General features: G+C 45.9%; 1 protein-coding gene across 1 annotated transcript in view; it reads right to left on the bottom strand.

The window, feature by feature from the left end:
• LOC133118514 (serine/threonine-protein kinase VRK1-like) overlaps nucleotides 1-18,302 on the bottom strand; it is a 20,803-nt gene extending 2,501 nt beyond the window's left edge. Inside the window, exons 1-11 of the mRNA XM_061228587.1 lie at nucleotides 18,216-18,302; nucleotides 17,381-17,528; nucleotides 15,814-15,869; nucleotides 15,272-15,341; nucleotides 14,360-14,447; nucleotides 12,331-12,439; nucleotides 12,072-12,164; nucleotides 11,295-11,427; nucleotides 4,326-4,446; nucleotides 2,372-2,430; nucleotides 973-1,148 (exon numbers count right to left, since the gene is read on the bottom strand). Coding sequence (XP_061084571.1) covers nucleotides 973-1,148; nucleotides 2,372-2,430; nucleotides 4,326-4,446; nucleotides 11,295-11,427; nucleotides 12,072-12,164; nucleotides 12,331-12,439; nucleotides 14,360-14,447; nucleotides 15,272-15,341; nucleotides 15,814-15,869; nucleotides 17,381-17,507 — 1,032 coding nt within the window. The 5' untranslated portion in view covers nucleotides 17,508-17,528; nucleotides 18,216-18,302. The remainder of the gene's footprint in view (nucleotides 1-972; nucleotides 1,149-2,371; nucleotides 2,431-4,325; nucleotides 4,447-11,294; nucleotides 11,428-12,071; nucleotides 12,165-12,330; nucleotides 12,440-14,359; nucleotides 14,448-15,271; nucleotides 15,342-15,813; nucleotides 15,870-17,380; nucleotides 17,529-18,215) is intronic.

Raw genomic sequence — 18,302 nt, 5'->3', positions numbered from 1 at the left:
GCTGTCAGAGTCTCTTACAGTCCTAAAGCCTTGTAACCAAAGAGTTTTATTTAAAAACGGATCAAACTGTCGCACAGTCCTACAGCGAGACAAGATGAATAAATATATAATCATTTTGGCTGCTAATCTTTTGCCCTCTGTATAATGTGTGTGAAACGCACAAATTGGCCCGCTAAGGCATTTGCACAGATCAGCGGTTCAAGTTAACCGCGATGGCTATCATCGTTAAGTGATTCAGATGAATAGGGCCGCCCACTCCAGTCCTCTCAACGAGCCCCGCCATAAGGTCGGAGGCCGCCGACACCGAATTTGGCGGTCAAGATCCGCTGCTTTGTTTTAATTGAGAAGAAAATGCGATTCTCATTTCTGCGCAAAACGATTTTGCGGCTCGTGGAAAACCCTGGCAGTGGATAAATTCCCAGCCAGGGGAAAAGCTTTGGATAAATGAGACCTTTCCCTGCTTGCCTACAAGTTCGTTTGCATCATGTCGATACAGGCAAACACTGGCTCGACCTGTATCGTTTTTTATTAAGTGCATTCTTCGACTGAATTACATTCCCTAACTGTTCCTATTGGAGCAGGGGCACCCAGGCCTCGATTAAAAGCTAGAAGCTTGTACTCCAGCTGAGGGAGAATTGAAGGCCAGTTAGCTCACCAGTAGAGAGGATAGGTGTGTCCCAATAAATACAATAAATCCTTTCCTCCACTCGTCTCCTAACCCCCCCCCCCATACTTCCATATTGGAGGAGACTAGTGGAGGAAAGGAGGATACATTATTTGAGTATTTAAGGACACACCCATTGAGAGGCGGCTCTGACGTGTATGAAGGGGCCCTGGTTCCTAAATCAGCCCCCCAGGCTGCAGCGGGGTGAAGAGGCGCTGTGTTGGCAGTTAAAGTGCAGAGGTCAGAGGTCAGGGGAAGGCTGATACCCCCCCAGCACGGTGTTTGAGCAGGGTGGGAGCCGTGCTTACGTGGCCGGGTGGGGGCCTGCGCTCCTCCACCTCCTTGGGTCTGGAGAGGTCCAGCGGGGCCTCGGTCCGCCCCGTCTTGGGCCGGCCCTCCGCCAGGATGTCGCGGAGCGCCTGGTAGTCCGGCTCCTCTTTGTACCCCAGGGACTTGACTTTGAGCAGGAACCTGGCCACCTCCCCTGCAGGACCGGCACATTAGAGAGCTATGAGTGTCCTGCCTTACCCCGCCACCTTCTTAAAAATACCACTAATGACCCCTGTTCACAAAAAACATCACTAATGCCCCCTCCTTTATTCACCTTATTTACTCCTGCAGTCCTGCCCATACCCTTCCACCTCATTGTACCTGACCTCCCAACTCAAAATATGGGCTGCTACTAAATGAGCTCTTTACACGTTGTTTTAGTGAGCGTTAATACTCATATCGTCTAATATCCCCCAGATTCTGCGTGAATACTGCCAGCAAGGACTTGGGAGCGTAACCAGACACTGAAATTACCTGGCAAAGTATTCTCTCTCAGAGCTGTTTTTCGATAATGAAGCATTTATGATCATTTACGAGTTTCTGGTCACTTTTCAGCTATCCCAGCCCTGAGAGAGGCCTCAGGGCTACATACGTAAACGTCCGGCGTTTTTGTGAAAGGGAGCGGGGGCCGGATGGCGGGGTCTGCAGCGGGCCAGGCGGTGTGAGAAACCTGCAGCACCCTGGGCTCACCCCTGCGATGACAGCCCCGTTAGCCCGGCGTCACGCACACAGGGCTGTCGACAGCGGGCAGGCCCTTTCGCCGGGCCCATAATTACTCACACTCAGCGCGCCGCCCAGCTCCGTTTCAGAACGGGGGGTTCTCCAGGGAGCGGCCGCGTCACATCACCGGAGCACAGGCCGAGAGCTGCCTGCAGCATTTTCATTTCAACCCTCTTCTTAAACGTTATTTTATAGTGTGCGCACACACACGCACACACACACACGCGCACTAAGGGAAAATGCTAACTACAGTATGTGGGGGGGACCTGTGCTTCCAGACTGATTGAATGAGGCAACGCTACAGTCGCCTTGCTTCAGTGTAGATGTACGACCCGCGCATTATTGATGCATGCCATTGGTCTTATCTCAAAAGTCCAGATGCAGCAAACCTCTCAAGTTTGGGGGGGAAAGAAGCCCAAGGCATAATAATCATACGTCACGCAACCATTCTGGGAGGTGGCATTTGCTACTGCCTTTATAGAAAAAAAATACATTTAAAAATATATAAAATATGATGTGTGAGGATTGTAAGACGTATCTGTATAACGCATGAGAATTGAAAACGTTTGCTTTTCTGCAAGGTCCGATCTGATTGGGGAAAGATTAAGGAGGTTTTCCCTGCTCTGCTACCTGTCCTAGGTCTGTTGGAGCTCTCACCTGTGCAGGTTCCTGGGGGAGACAGCTCCATCACTGAATCAGGCAGGTTTGCCATCAGCCTACAGAAAACCCAGAGAACAGAGTGTTACACATAAAAGTCTAAAACAGGAGTCTATGCAGTGTTAAAATGGGCTATTTGCATAACATTGTCCTCCTTTCAAATGGAAATTCAAGTGCAGATGCATTAACACACACACACACACACACACACACACACACACACACACACACACACACACACACACACACACACACACACACACACACACACACACACACACACACACACACACACACACACACACACACACACACACACACACACACACACACCTTTTCCTCCCAAATTGGAACAGCTAGTTTTGCCTCAAGCTGCCCCTATGCCAGAGGTGCAAAAAATGAAGTAGAAGAGGGCTGCCTTGTCTGTGGCTTTTCTGCTTTTCTTTCAATTAATGCTTTGGGAACAAGGCATGTGGATAATTTAGCCCAGGGGTGTCCGACCTTATACAAAAATGGCTGGCGTGGGTGCAGGTTTTAGTCCAACACCATGACACCTGATTCAACTAATGAACTGATCATGGTCAGTTCATTCAATCAAAACGATGATAATTGCAATCAGGTACCTTCGTGTTGGGCCCATTTTGGCCTTATTCGGATTGGATCGGACACCCCTGCTTTAGCCAATTTACAGGTTATATGAATCAATGGTGCTGAAATGCACTGAGAAGCGACAGACACTGCAGCCCTCCAGGACTGGAGTTAAACCAGCAGACACTGCGGCCCTCCAGGACTGGAGTTAAACCAGCAGACACCGCGGCCCTCCAGGACTGGAGTTAAACCTGCAGACACCGCGGCCCTCCAGGACTGGAGTTAAACCTGCAGACACTGCGGCCCTCCAGGACTGGAGTTAAACCAGCAGACACCGCGGCCCTCCAGGACTGGAGTTAAACCTGCAGACACCGCGGCCCTCCAGGACTGGAGTTAAACCTGCAGACACTGCGGCCCTCCAGGACTGGAGTTAAACCAGCAGACACCGCGGCCCTCCAGGACTGGAGTTAAACCTGCAGACACTGCGGCCCTCCAGGACTGGAGTTAATCCAGCAGACACTGCGGCCCTCCAGGACTGGAGTTAAACCAGCAGACACTGCGGCCCTCCAGGACTGGAGTTAATCCAGCAGACACCGCGGCCCTCCAGGACTGGATTCCGACACCAGTGCCCTGTACCGTCCAGGCTTACAGAAGGATCACTGCAGATGAAGTATGCGCGTTCTGGCCTCTAATGGATTCGCCCGTGAACAGTATTTTCCACACTGCAGACCGCAGAGCTACAGGAGATCTCTCGCTGAAGATAACTTGTAGCCTGTAGGCGCTTGCCAGATGACTGGAATACAGAGGTAAGCAGAAAATCCTCATCTGACTTCCTCCCGCTGTGGGGCAGGGCCAGTTCTGCCCCGCCCGTACAGCCTCCATGTCAGGCCTGTCCTGCTGACGCTCAAAAGTGCTATCAGGACCGCTACGAAACGGTTTAAATACTTTGTCTGCCTTATGCCAAAAGCATATACATGCATGCATACTGATGGCTGTATTGTCTGCCATGTCACAATGCAATATTTTACTTAGAAAAATTTAGGCCAGGGCTGCCCAACCCTGTTCCAGCTGATCTACCGTCCTGTAGATTTTCATTTTAACCCTAATTTTGCAGACCAGATTCTACTAAGTATCAGCTCAGCGAGATCTAGCCGTTGAATGAGGCGTCTGCTTTACTGTTGAAGTGAAAACCAACAGGACTGTAGATGAACAGGGTTGGACAGTCATGATTTAGACAGAACTGACATTACAGCGCATCCCAGTCTTCTTCAGGAACACTCCCAAGCCCACTTTGACACGGACCCCGGGGTTCTGAGTCCAGGGCCTGTCAGGATAGCGGTTGTAGAAAAAGGGCTTGCGGTCCTACTTGGCTTTGGCTTCATGGACCAGTGGCGGCGTCTTGAGCACGGAGTCCCAGGGCAGCCTTCCACATAGCCAGTGGAGCAGACAGAAGCCAAGCACCTCCAGGTCACCTCTCCGCGAGGGGGCTGCAGGAGTCAGACAGGAGGAGGGGGAGGGGGAGGGGGAGGAGGAGGTGGAGGTGGAGGAGGAGGAGGACGAGGACGGGGAGAATGAAGGCAGATGAGCGATTTAATACCTTCACCTTCAGACCGAAAAGCCGCTTTGATTGAGGGCCCCGCTGTCGATGAACTATGCCTAATAAAGACGGGAGAAACGGCATGATGAAAGAGGGGAGAGTTTTGTTTTCTCAGCTGGTGAGACGCCCGGGCACGCTGACAAACGGAGGGGAGGGGGTGGGGGGGGTGTACTGAGAGCCGAATGAGGGGGTCATTTCACCCCCCCCCCTCCAGCCCCTAACCCCGTCCCTCCCCGTCTGGCTTGTCAAGGGAACCCGATCCTCTCGGCCTCTGACATGATCCAGACAGCCCCGCGTCCTGAGCCCGACACTTTCTCCACCAGAGCCAGGCAGTAAAACAAAGAAATAAATGTCTGGGGCTAAATTGCTAACACATGTTGCTGTGGGGTCCACAGGGTCCAGGGCTGGCCTTCGCCGGCGTCGCTGCGCATAGCACAACTGCCACCTAGTGTAAACGCGCTTTCCCGAACGCGCGGGGATTTCTCCAACCCTCCCGCAACCGACGCATACCCGAAGGCTGGAAGCTGGCTTCCCCCCCCTTTCAGTCTTCTCATTACATTTGATACCAGCTACACTCACTTCTCCCACAACTTGTCCAGGCCAAATCCTGCTTTTTCAGCAGAGTGCAAAGCACACTTCTTTGTCTGGAAATATCGATGGCCTGCGCCGCGGCTCCGGGTTCGGTTCGGGACCGCGGAGCCTCCGAAACGAGGAGAGAGAGATCGCGGGGGTTTTAAACGGCCTCACGCCCCCACGCCTGCCGCGGCGCTCCCTGGCGAGCTCCCAGCTCCGGTGAACCCGGCGAGCAGAGGAGGCGCATCAGCCCCCAGGATTCTGGCTCCTACATTCAAACAATAACACTCTTTGAACCGCCCGCTGCTCCCCTGCAGGTCCTCTGGCAGTGAGTCTCCCTTCAAACCGCGGCCCGGCTCCGTGCGCCTCGCCTTTGTGTGCAGTGTCCGTTTCAACCGTGGAAGAGGGGGGAAAAATAACTCTGAGCCCCCCTCCAGGGCCACTGCCGTGCGCTTCTGTGTAGGGGGGGGGGGGTTGGCCCCTCCGGTTGCCCCCGAACCACTAGGGCATCTTCTAAACAACAGAAAACCTACGTGGGACTAGACAGGAATAGACCTACTAGGAACGTTTACAAACCTACAAGCGAGTTAGCCGAAGGATGGAAACGATAAAGGGAGCGGTGTGTGTTTTTGTTTCCCCACGGTTCTCAAATAGACTATCAAGCCGCACTGCATTTGCAAGAAGCGTGTGGGGGATAGTGTCTCAACGCACGTTTCCATAACGTGGATTTTCAGAAGTTTCAGAATTTCTGTAAACGAAACGGACAAGCGGGCTTAGTTTTTATTGCCGCTAAATAACGATTATGGCTCCGTTACACTTTCGAAAACAAACACAGATATGCAAGCGCCGACTTCCAGAAATTCCACTCCTACTGGTCTGGTGAATGTAAGAGCAGAACTGGTGCTCTTCCAAGCGGTTATCTGCCGTGTCCCTCCTCCGCAGCACTGCACCTGTGCGGCTCAGTCATTTGCCAATTTGCTCTATGAGAGCTTCAGGATTTATTTTCCTGCTTTTTCAAATGTAGAATGGGAGAGTCTGTTCACTGCAGCAGCTACCTCTCACTTGAGACAACACAATAAGTGGCAAGTCGCTATTGACGTAGATGCCGGCCTTCACTGTTGTGTCCAAGTAGTACACTCGTGTTGTCAATGCAAGGTACTGTATGTAAACCGCTAATAGTAACATCCCGGATATTGTTACTATCCATAGTATCCAAATGATTCGTATTTGGACAACAGTTATGCGGTTTTTCATATTCCTGGTTATCTCACAGATTTGGCCTTGTAGGGTTCTCTGACTACACAAATCAAAACGATAATGCACTATCCAAGTATACATTTGCCTTCCTGTAACATCATCAACTCTTCCAGGACCGCTCACCTTTCTTTTCCCCTTTAGCCTCTCGTCTACATGGCCTAATCACGCTCCTAAGATAGCTGTCCAGGCCACTTGTATAACCTCGTGAAAAATACGTTATCTGCTTGACTTGCTTCTGACAAATGACATGGCAGCGGCCTGTAGCATAGTGGTTAAGGTACATGGTTGGGACCCGCAAGGTCGGTGGTTCGATCCCCGGTGTAGCCACAATAAGATCTGCACAGCCTTTGGGCCCGTGAGCAAGGCCCTTAACCCTGCATTGCTCCAGGGGAGGACTGTCTCCTGCTTAGTCTAATCAACTGTACATCGCTCTGGATAAGAGCATCTGCCAAATGCCATTAATGTAATGTAATAGCTTGTTGTATGTTATGAAAATGAATTTAAAGCTCCCTTTCACTGCCTGCCCTGCTGCGTAATGCTAGCAGTGCTTAAACTGAGCCGTAACGATCTGGAACGGCATTCTGGAACCTTCTGTAAACAAAAGTTTTGACAGGCAGTTTTGCCAATTTCGATGACAATCAAGTTTTTATATCATCCCTTCCATTTATTCTTCTGGGCGGTTTACTCGCTTAAACAATAGATCTGAAATATGAAGTTCATTTGTTTGCGGATTTACCCAGAGGACGGGGAACAAACAATACACAGAGAGCGATCGGATACAGGATTTCCTGTAATTATCAGCCAACTTCCTCATGGTAGAATTTCCTAAATGCAACTTTTATAGAGAGATTAATAAATGGCACCGGCTACTGGTTAGCGACCTTCATAACCTTAGCTACGCCTGAACATTCAGGTTCACTCAAAACTGCTTTTTTGCAGTTGCTCTAAATTGTATGTACATCTAGCGAAGTACACTGTGCACCTAACTGCTTTCCACTGTATTTTTTGAAATGGCCTTTGTCAAATTGAGGATATTTTCATCAGAATCTAAAGGCCTGAAAGTTACGAATTGACTGCCTCTTTTCCTCGAATGTTAGGGGGGGAAGAAGAAAAGAATGGCATTGCATTAACCGTGTCCTTATGAAAAACTCAAACCTGAGTTCATCAATAAGAGTAAATTAAAGCACATCCAGGGACCTGCCTGGAGAGTTTTACCAACTCAATACTGTAACTGCTGCACATCTCCGGAGAAATTACCTATTGACTGCATTCATCAAGGGGAGAAATCTCCACTACAATCTATAGCTGACATTGATCCCACAATTCATTTAAAAAACTCACTAACTGCCAGAAGTAAGCAGTAGACTGGACAAAAAAAAAAAAAAAACAGTTTTTAGGGCTTGTAACAATTCATACAGCACATTAAACTGAATTAATTTACTTAAATCAGCGACTCAATTTTGTTTGCCCATTTTCTTTCCAAACACAGGCATGTTATAATAGTCATGTTTTTCATGTTGACACTGAAGTTTAGCAACATTTGGTATCAGGCCTATTTAGTGCATATGATGCACTCTTAAAACATTTGGTAAAAGACCCAAATTTAAAATGGTAGCACCAGTTCCTTTATAACACTCATAAAATGTCATTTATTTAAGTAATAATGCTGTAGTAACTCTAGAAACCATTGATCCAGTCGCCATTGTTGAGCACAGCAAATAAACAGCATACTCCTTATTTTGCATAGAACATAGGTGAGATTAATACAACATAATCAAATTTTTGAAATAATGGCAAAAACATGCTTCATCAATAATAGCTAGCTGAAGTCAATTCTTCAATAGGGTCTTAGGGCCAAATAATTGTACACGTAGGATATACTGTAGGACAAAGTATGACCGCAATGTACAGTTATGGTACATCAGACAAATAGACCGACGCTAGAATCCAAAAGAGGCTACAACTGCAATCTGGGCCAGAACCACTACAATGACCTCAGAGAGTAGTTGTATTAATATATTTAGTGTATTAACATATACTGCAGTTTGTATTTGGATAGCAACACAACATTCTTTGTTTTGGCTCTGTACTCTTGGCTCTGTTCACACTGTAATTGAAACCATTAATAGGTGCAGGATTCAAGTGCAGATTGTCAGCTTTAATTTGAGGTTTTAAAATTATATTGCGTGATCCTTGTAGGAATTACAGAACAGTTAAAAAAAAAAAAAAAAAAAAAGGTCCCCATTTTAGAGGACATCATAAACACTAAAGACTGTACTATATATGTTGTAAATACTATATTTGTGCGATATAAAAATTCTGGGGTTGATATCAATAACCTATAATTGACTGGCTCGGTCAATGTTGACACCTCCCCATCTACATTTTAGCACAAATGCAAATGACAACCAAGTGTTGTATAACAAAATATTTCTGAAAGGATTTTTAAACTTAATATTTAAACTTAATTTTTTTGTTGAGCAGAGAGCATGAATCTAGAGAGCTGCATACAGTAATTTATGATTTTGGCATCATCTTTTTGGGGCGTATTAAGTCATATTCGCCATACCTTCAGCATCGGGCCTATATCCAGTAAGATGGTTTTAAGCCATTATGGGCTAATACCAACAGGCCCGTGATATTAGTGTGCATCACTATCATGGCAGTTACTAAGGGGAAGTTGTGTTATGTCACTCCAGAGTTACTAGGCGACAGCTCCGTAGGCACACTGGTGTAAAGGCTTTAGCGGCGAGTCGGCAGGCCCTCAGCGGGGAGAACGGACGACACCTCTGTGAAGCAGGAGTCTCCTGGAGGAAGAAGGGGAGTCTCACTGGGGAACACTCCAGAAAGGTCACCCTCCCCCCTGCTGAAAGCCGCGCGCGGCAGCCGCAAACGATCCGCGCGCGGGCCTTTGTCATGGATGGACGGGAACAGAAGCCGCCAGGCGCCGTGACCTTCTGCAGGCTGGTGATATTCAACAGGTATTCCCCAGGAACCCATTTTCCCCCTTCCACCACAGACCTATCGCAGTCTTCCCGCGTGGGTCGGTTTACAGAGGGGACGGGATGAGAAAAAGAATAGGATTTAAGCCTCGAAGCTGGCGAGATCGTGGCGTGACCTCATCACACGATGAGCTACATTAGTACGTATGTGCACCAGGGCGCATCACACTGATGGAGGAACAGATTCGGGAAGATGCAACAAACAAAATGGCTGATGCATGCAGCACCTGAAAAGCAAGGGTAGTCCACAAGAGGCTGGAATGTGAAAAGCTGTTTTAAAAGCAGTGTAAACTGGATTTCCACTGAGTAGCAACCGTAGAAGGATATCTCGCACCTTCAGCACCAAAAGCTTTTCATGGGGACAGAACGTTTTGAGGTGTGTTTTTGGCTGGGGCCCATGGATTTGTTTGGGTTGCCTTTGCCCAAAAATAGTATACTGTATTTCTAGCATACTTCATTATTTAAAATGTATATATAATATCATTATTTATAATGTAATATGTACTTCAAGCATACTTCAGCATAGTATTTTTCACATTGATGGTCTCCCCCAGCAGTGAACACCAGTAACGACAGTGTCCCACTAGATGGCGTAAGATTTAGTGAGAACGCTTGAACAGATTGAATTGACTTCTGAATTACCTGAATAAAAAAATTATAAATGAATAAATACATATTCTGGGGATAGAAATTGACAAAGTAACTATGCACTACAGCACTCAAAGACCATCAAAATCTGCTAAAACAACTACAATAATCAACATTTTCCTCCTGTTTCAAGTACATTACAATTGACTTTTCCCTCTTTATAGCTGACAGAGCACTTTGTCCTTTGTATTGACCACATTGACTGGCAGCAACACGGCTATCAATGTACCCTGGAATGAATAAATAAATATTTGTAAACAGATTTCTACACTCCCACTGAAGTGTGCTATCGGCTTGGAGTGCCAGTCTAACAAAACATCAAAGGTTTAATTAATGGCAAATGAGTACAAGATGCAGGTTATGACTTCAACTAATTAGGGAATTGTTAAATTAAATCTGCCTGGGAATGCATGGTCTGAAAGATCAATATACTATAAAACGGGACCATGTATGTCATTTGTCAGTAAATGCATTTTCAATATCTTTTAAGGGTAATAAAAAGAGAGATGAGGGATTGGTAGATGTATATAAAGGTCCTGGGCAGCAAACTAACAAAGGTGGTTATGTTTGCCACATCATAACTGAGGGCGAGATCAATCTGCCATATCAAAGGCTCCTGACTTATGGTGCAGTTCCAAAACTTTTTTTTTTTTTTTTTTTTTTTCTTCTTCTCCCCAATCACTAACATTGACCTATTTTCTATTCCTGATTCAGCCAGTCATAAAATGTGTTCAAACCAAAAATGAATAAAGCGGGTATTAATAAACCCTCAAGATCAACCTCTGACTGAATCAAAATCTAATCACCGAAAATTGCTGATGCCAGCTGTTCTAGCCATTGAGACGTTGTACAGAAATAGTCTAGTAAAAGATGTGAATCTGAAGAACCTGTACAGAGTGGCGCTGTGGCAATTTATCACAATGCCAATTGAAAACACACACTAGAACTGTAATAAGAAAGTCTAACATCCCTTTGAGCTACAGAGCGACGACTAACAAAGGGAAATGGAAGCACGCAAGTCGGTTTAAAGTAGTGTCCTTTTTTGGTGAAGTGTGATGTATAAACCTGGATCTCATATCCCTTGCACTTACATAATACACATACATTGTGAGGAAAATATCAACAAACCAGTCCAATGGAAAAATGGACAAACAAAATAAATGTTTGTTGGTATTGAAATAGTAGTTTTGGTCCTAGTGTGTAGCACCATCTATAGGACCCCACCCTATAACCCAGGTGCATTTTCCAGTCTTCTTACCTACTCCATTGTGAGCGTCGATGCTCGTGTACTCGATGGTGCCGTCGTGTCCTTTCTTAGGGTTCTCTCTGTACTCTTTGTGCTCTCCGCCAGGGCGGTACCTGTACGAGAGCCCATAGTCTGCCAGGTACACCTGTGTGGGGAAATGGGTGAGGAAATGGCAGTCAGGGGGCCGTCACCCTGGAACCCAGGATTCTATTCCCTTTAACGCATCTATTGTTTTATTTTAATGATTTTTTTCGCTTTTAATTTGGACCGCTTTCCCTTTCTCTTTCTTGTAATTTTTTCTCCTGAATTCTGGAATCGGCAGTAGTGCCTGAAGTTACTGGTGTGCAACACCCACCCACACAGGAGAGGCACAGCACCTGCTGCTCACGCACGTCTCCAATTCACCCGCCCATGAGCCAGACTGGGGATAGGTAGTACTCATCAGAGTGGACTTCACTCCCCTATGAGCCAGACTACTGGGGATGCGTAGTACTCATCAGAGTGGACTTCACTCCCCTATGAGCCACACTACTGGGGATGGGTAGTACTCATCAGAGTGGACTTCACTCCCCTATGAGCCACACTACTGGGGATGGGTAGTACTCATCAGAGTGGACTTCACTCCCCTATGAGTCAGACTACTGGGGATAAGTAGTACTCATCTGAGTGGACAAGTGTCTTCTCCTATCACCTTCACTTCTATTATAAAGAGTAAAACAACTGAACACATTGTATCCACACCCCGTTCTTACTGGCTGGTCCAGTCTGAAAATGCTGCTCTCTGCTCACCTTGCTGGGATCTCCCTGGTCCAGCAGAAGATTAGCAGCCTTGATGTCCGCATGGACGTACTCATTCTCGTGAATGTACTCCAGCACATCCAACTGTGAAGGCAGGATTTCACAAAACAATCATTTTCACAAGCCATTTTTTCACCCGTTCCTGCCTCTCATCACTTATGTATCAAATAATAACAAATCACACTGAATTTCTGTGCTGCCCTTTAAAGGGCTGTGTTTGATGGGTAGGGCAGGAGTGTGATAGACTCACCAGCAGGTATCCCAGCCTCAGAACAGTTAGTCTCTTCAGCCTTCCGCCATTTTGGTCACAGAACTTCTGAAGGTCGGTGCCCAACCGGTCCACCACCATGAACCGGTACCTAAGGTAGGGGACACAGACATCTGTCATCTTCACATTACACTGGTGCTGTTAACAGGAACAGGAATCCAATTTTAAATCATCGCTACTTGGGTCAGGGGTGTTAAACTAAATTCCCACAGAGCCGCAGTGTATACAGGTTCTTGTGCTTTCCTCTCAATCACCTGCCAATGAGGACAAGGCATGTGAATTCTTTAGCCAATCAGTGACTTAAATAAACCAGTGGTGAGAACACCCTGAAAACTAGCAGACACTGTGCAGCCCTCTAGGACTGGAGTTTGACACGTGTGACCAGTGGTTAGCAATGGATGAGCTGCATTTCTCAACCAACTCTCCATGGTGTTCCCCAAGGCTCAGTCTTGAGTCTACTCCTGTTTTCTGTATTAATTTATATAATGTGCCCTGTTCTACTTCTACATCATCTCTACTGTCATGATGCACACTTATTTCTTATTTTCAGGTGACAGTGTTGATATTTGTTGCTTCACTGCAAGTCATAGAGCCAGGTTAAAGTGTACAGGCCAGTGCCTAGTTATTGCAAACCCCAGTATAATGCATCTATTCTGCTCCTCATTACAGTCAATCTAATGTTGTTTTCCCTCCGGTTATAATTATGTTCCAGGTTCTTCTGTCCTCACTTTCTGCTAGTTTTTCTTCTCTGGCTTCTTGAATCTTATTTAATTGCAATCTTAACACACTAACTAGAGCTGCACTTTAGGACAATGGTTGCTCAACTGAGCGGAACTACTTTCAATATCTACCTGTGTATTGTGAAACGTTATGTGTGTACCTTAAGTTGCCTTTCAACCGGAAAAAAAAAAATTTAAACTAAACCAAACTAGTCTTATAGAGGCTGTGGCTGCACCCATGCATTTATTATAGCTACTTTCATTTGAATGGTCATGAACCTGACCCCACACACGAAAACCACTAAGCCACTTATTTTGATTGTTCTATACTTCACATATAAATAGTAACTTCTATTTCACAGGCACCTAGCACAAAGCCCAGCTCTATATATAGCACTGTACGTGTGAACAGCACCATGACATCTCCTGACATTTTTTTGGCCCATTTCTCAACATTAAAATAGCATGGTTTCATTTGACCTTGTTCACAGTGCCATATAGCCACTCACTTCTCATGTTTGCCTATATTAGAATGCTTGTATTATCTTCAGATTCCCATGAAACCAGTTGGCTTGTCAGACAATTTCAGCATAAGGTTAAACTTCACAAATAACACAAAACTCCATGTGTAATATGTTTACAATAATCATCAAATCAGGATATATTGGCGTGCATCTTTAGTGTATTATTAAAATGATGAGGGAAGAGTATGTTTTATTTTCTGATCTGGAAATAAATCTGGAAGTCCTAGATGAAACCATGGTGCTGTAGAGGGTTATAAATCATTATCATTTATAATTTAAATCATTTATAATAATTATTCATTCATTGGGATTACATTTAAGCATATACATTTTTAGCACAATAACACTGAACCATCATTAAAATATAATGTGCACTTTATGGTTTATTGTATATGATATTTTATATATCACTCCACTAATAACAAAGATTGCTTGTGACAGCATAGCAAAGGGAAAAGGGAAAGGTATTGGACTCACGAGTGCTGACCAAACTGCTGTGTTATCTAAATAACTGCTCCTACTAAAACATTTTTGCAAGATGCTGTAACTTAGGAAACTGCTTTTGTCATAAATTTGCTAGTCAGTGGGGTTAGTGCCTTAATTAACAAAAAAGCAAAAATTGGATCACTGAATTTGGTCAATGAATGCATGTACAAAGGCATTCAATGTAATTTCAGACAATGCACGTCGCTTCATCGATAATAACAATATTTATTTTGTTTCCATCAAGTAACATTGTGGCTAACCAATAAAATAAACCCACATTACCGTGTTCCATTCAGCTCAGCCAATCCGGAGCCAAAGTAGCACGGTATCCCGAGGAAAGTCGAACTCCTCCTCATCTTCCACCTTTTAACTGTGAGAACAACATGGGGTTCATAGAGGAGACCAAATAAAATACATACCAAAAAACCAATACAAAATACATAACCCATTAACCGACACTGAGCCGACAGATCTGCGTGACGTAACCGAATGCGGCGCCCTCTTAAAATATCACCTTCAAATTCCATACGTACATGCTTTAGTATGGATTAGAGCATGCTGAGTATGTTTAGCATGCAGTTGCACACTGAGAACCACACGGGAACATGTTTTAACTGTCACAACTCTACAGCACAACACACGAGCCCCCCCCCCTCCCGCACGCCCACCCCAGCCCCATCCGCGACAGTCTCTCTGAGCACGGCGGGAAGTTGGGCGCGCGCGAGAGCAGGCCTTTAGCTGGCTCCGCACCAGACTGACAGGTGGTCAAGAGCCCCTGGAAGAACCGGCATCATTATTTGCAATTTGGTCACTCTCTCAAAATTAGAGTTAAAACAGGCAGGGAGCGCGGTAACAGTCACAGAGGTGCATGTTTGCTTTGGTTTATTAATTTGAATAGCGGCGATAATTTACATCTACTGCCACTTCATCAGCACGGCGCTCTCCACCGGCTGGCACCGGCCGCCATCCGTTCCGCCAAGCCGCCCGTCTAGCCCGTACCCCGCGCCCGGGCGGCCCCCCGCCCCGCGGCAGCCGCACAGTGTGCGCTTAATTAAGATGCGCGGCGTTAAGTTCCAGGGATTTCGCTTTTGTTAAAAAAAAAAAATAAAAAAAAAAAGTTTAATGGATGACTTTGAACGAGCCGCGGCGAGGAATTACGGAAAGCAGATGTTTAGTCTTCAAGCACACACTCACCGCTCTCCGGCTTGGCGGCCCTCTGGTAGAACTTCAGCTCGGAGAACAAAGGACCGTTCTCGTGGTATTCCTGGAAAGCAAAAACCCATTAAAAGAGCAAATGTAGCACTCGTCCATGTTAAGCAGGGCTTGTTCGCTGATTTAAATAAGCGGAATTATGAACCTTTCTCGTGAAAGAACAAAAAAAAAAAAGTCTAAAGTGTCAGAAAATAAAAAGGAAAGCAGAACTTCACATGCAGAGAGATGATTAAAATAAAATTTAAAATTTGAAATTTACAAGGAAAAGTGACTTGTGTTTACATATGCATTCAAAATTTGACCGAATCGCTTCTAAATTGTATATAGGCCAGATGAATTGAAACTTAGTGCTCATAAGTTAAAAAACCTGAATATGGAGTTCTGCCTCATTAGACATCAGCAGCAGGACCCAGTGGGTGAGAAGGCCCAAAGCGCGTGGAGCGAGAGCGCGCTCAGACCAGCGGGCGGAGAGCTGGAAACGCCCCGAACCGGCGCCGCCGACAACACAATCACACGGTACTTACCACTTTAATCACAAAATCAGAGTCATCGGGAACAGGTGCGTCCAATCTCCGGGAAGCTGAGGGGTGAAAAATAAATACGGCGTGATAACGATGAAATAATTTGCCGCCTCTCCCTTTCTCCCCCGTCGCCATGCTCCGCTGGAAACGCATTAACTTCCAAATCCGCCATTCTCCCTGTGCGTTCGCCGTGCGGCTAATTCGCCGACCGCGCCGTCTCCCTTGACCCTCCGCCCGGCCCCCTTGCCACGTGCGCGTTTAATGGGGGGGATGGCACCCCCAGAGTGTAGGGGTGTCAGCCTACAATGCGGAGGGGGCACAAACTGGGAGATGGGAGGGTGGAGAGGTACGATGCCTCTCCTCTTTGGGCCATTACATTACATTACATTACATTATTGGCATTTGGCAGACGCTCTTATCCAGAGCGACATACAGTTGATTAGACGAAGCAGGAGACAATCCTCCCCTGGAGCAATGCAGGGTCAAGGGCCTTGCTCAAGGGCCCAACGGCTGTGTGGATCTTGCTGTTGGGCCGGCCTGTAGTGTAGTGGTTAAGGTGAATGACTGGGACACGCAAGGTCAGTGGCTCGAATCCTGGTGCAGCCACAATAAGATCCGCACAGCCATTGAGCCCTTGAGCAAGGCCCTTAACCATTGCTCCAGGGGAGGATTGTCTCCTGCTTAGTCTAATCAACTGTAGGTCGCTCTGGGTAAGAGCGTCTGCTAAATGCCAATAATGTAATTATCGAACCACCGACCTTGTGAGTCCCAGGCATGTACCTTAGCCACTACGCTACAGGCCACAGGCCACCGTACAGGGCTGAGACTGATGGCATTACAGGGGGGTAAACCAAAGATAGTCTCTTGACTGAGCTACAGATCGGTACATGCTACTGAAGCCCAAATATTTTGGGGATGAGGTTCCAAAACTGGGGCAGTTTACTGCACACCAATAGGGGCATTTGAGAGGTCTACATTGGGTATTTAGGGCAAAGCCTTTGACTTGTCACTACCACAGTTCACCATCATATGCCTTCAAACTGTTCCGTTTTCTAATTCTGCCTGCAGGCAATGACGAATGTTGGTATTGTAAATATGCATTTAGGTAGGCTAAGCAATGTCTGGTATGGAAAGCACAGTGATGTGATGCCAATGGATTGGAGTTGCATGCTGCCTCTTGTCTCTGAACATGGAGAACGTGCTTGAGAATAAAGGGAAAAGATTCACTCCAACCACAACCAACTGGTCACTGTAAATACACAGATTTACAGCTGTAAATGCAGTAACAACATCAAGATGCAGTTAGTCAGGTTTCTGACAGAACATTACATTAGGTTTGTTTTGGATACTGGACTCACTGGCAAAGAAAATTAGGAACAAGTTTTCACTTTCACTTCAGCTTCACATCAGTTTCACTTGTACATTTGTTATGAAAATGAAACCAAACGGCAAAAAGAATCCAAGTCAGTCAAGGATTGTAGATATTCAGATGTCAGTTTCAAGGCTAGTCTAAAAGGCACTCAGAACTCACTCAGTAAAGTACAGGGGGCACACACGCGTCACACTCTACCTAAATAGATCAGTCCAAATCCTCCTCTGCCGATAATCTTGCCGAGCTTCCACTGTTTCTTTTCCATGTCCGTCAGAATGTAGCCTGTAGGCAGTGGAGGGGGCAGGGGTTTTCTTTTCGGTGGCATTTTCTGCACTGTTTAGATTACCTACAAAGTAAAAATATGTTATGTTGAGTAGGCAATGTTGACATGAAAAAGCATAGGCCACTCTAGCGATCTGGATCGAATGTAACCATAAAGTCAATAAATCGCTGTTGGCTATCAAAAATCCAGAAAGAAAACTATGTGTATGCTCTAGGCTATAGTATTGTCCGTCCAGTAACGGACATGCCCGTGCATGTGAGTGAGGGGCAACTCCCTTACCGTTAGTTACCATTAGTTATACAGTGACGTAATTGAACGGCAAGTTCGTTGGAAGGTACCTCCAATAACAGACCAGACCGTGATCAATCTTTTTCACATAATTTACATTACATTCAAAACAGAAACTGAAACCGGCATGGCCAGACGGAAAATTAGCCAGCTAAAGACGAAACACCCAATTCCACAACAGGATGCTAAAAAAGTGGCCTAATCTGGCCACACAACGTTTTGTTCAAACACGGACAATATTAAAACAGCAATATTTGGATATCGTTAACAAATATTTAAAATAGGTATAAAATAGTTATTTTACGATTGAATTAACCGAAGCATTCACTCAGTAAATGGTTCTCTAAGTTAACCAAAGTTAAGGCTGTTCTGTTGTTGCGGTTGTCTGTTGATACTAGGCTACATACAATTTGCAGTGTAAACAAACCTCGTGATTTAAACTATTAACTTAGCCTACTTTACCAGTGTTCAGCAGTGGACCTCGTCGAAATAAACTGGTCGTGTTGCTCACAATCACTGGCAAAGCCTGACAGCCAATCAGGCTGTCAG

This window comes from Conger conger, chromosome 18 (genome assembly GCF_963514075.1).
Source record: "Conger conger chromosome 18, fConCon1.1, whole genome shotgun sequence".
Lineage (NCBI taxonomy): Eukaryota > Metazoa > Chordata > Actinopteri > Anguilliformes > Congridae > Conger > Conger conger.
This window is presented reverse-complemented; position numbering and strand designations above follow the sequence as displayed.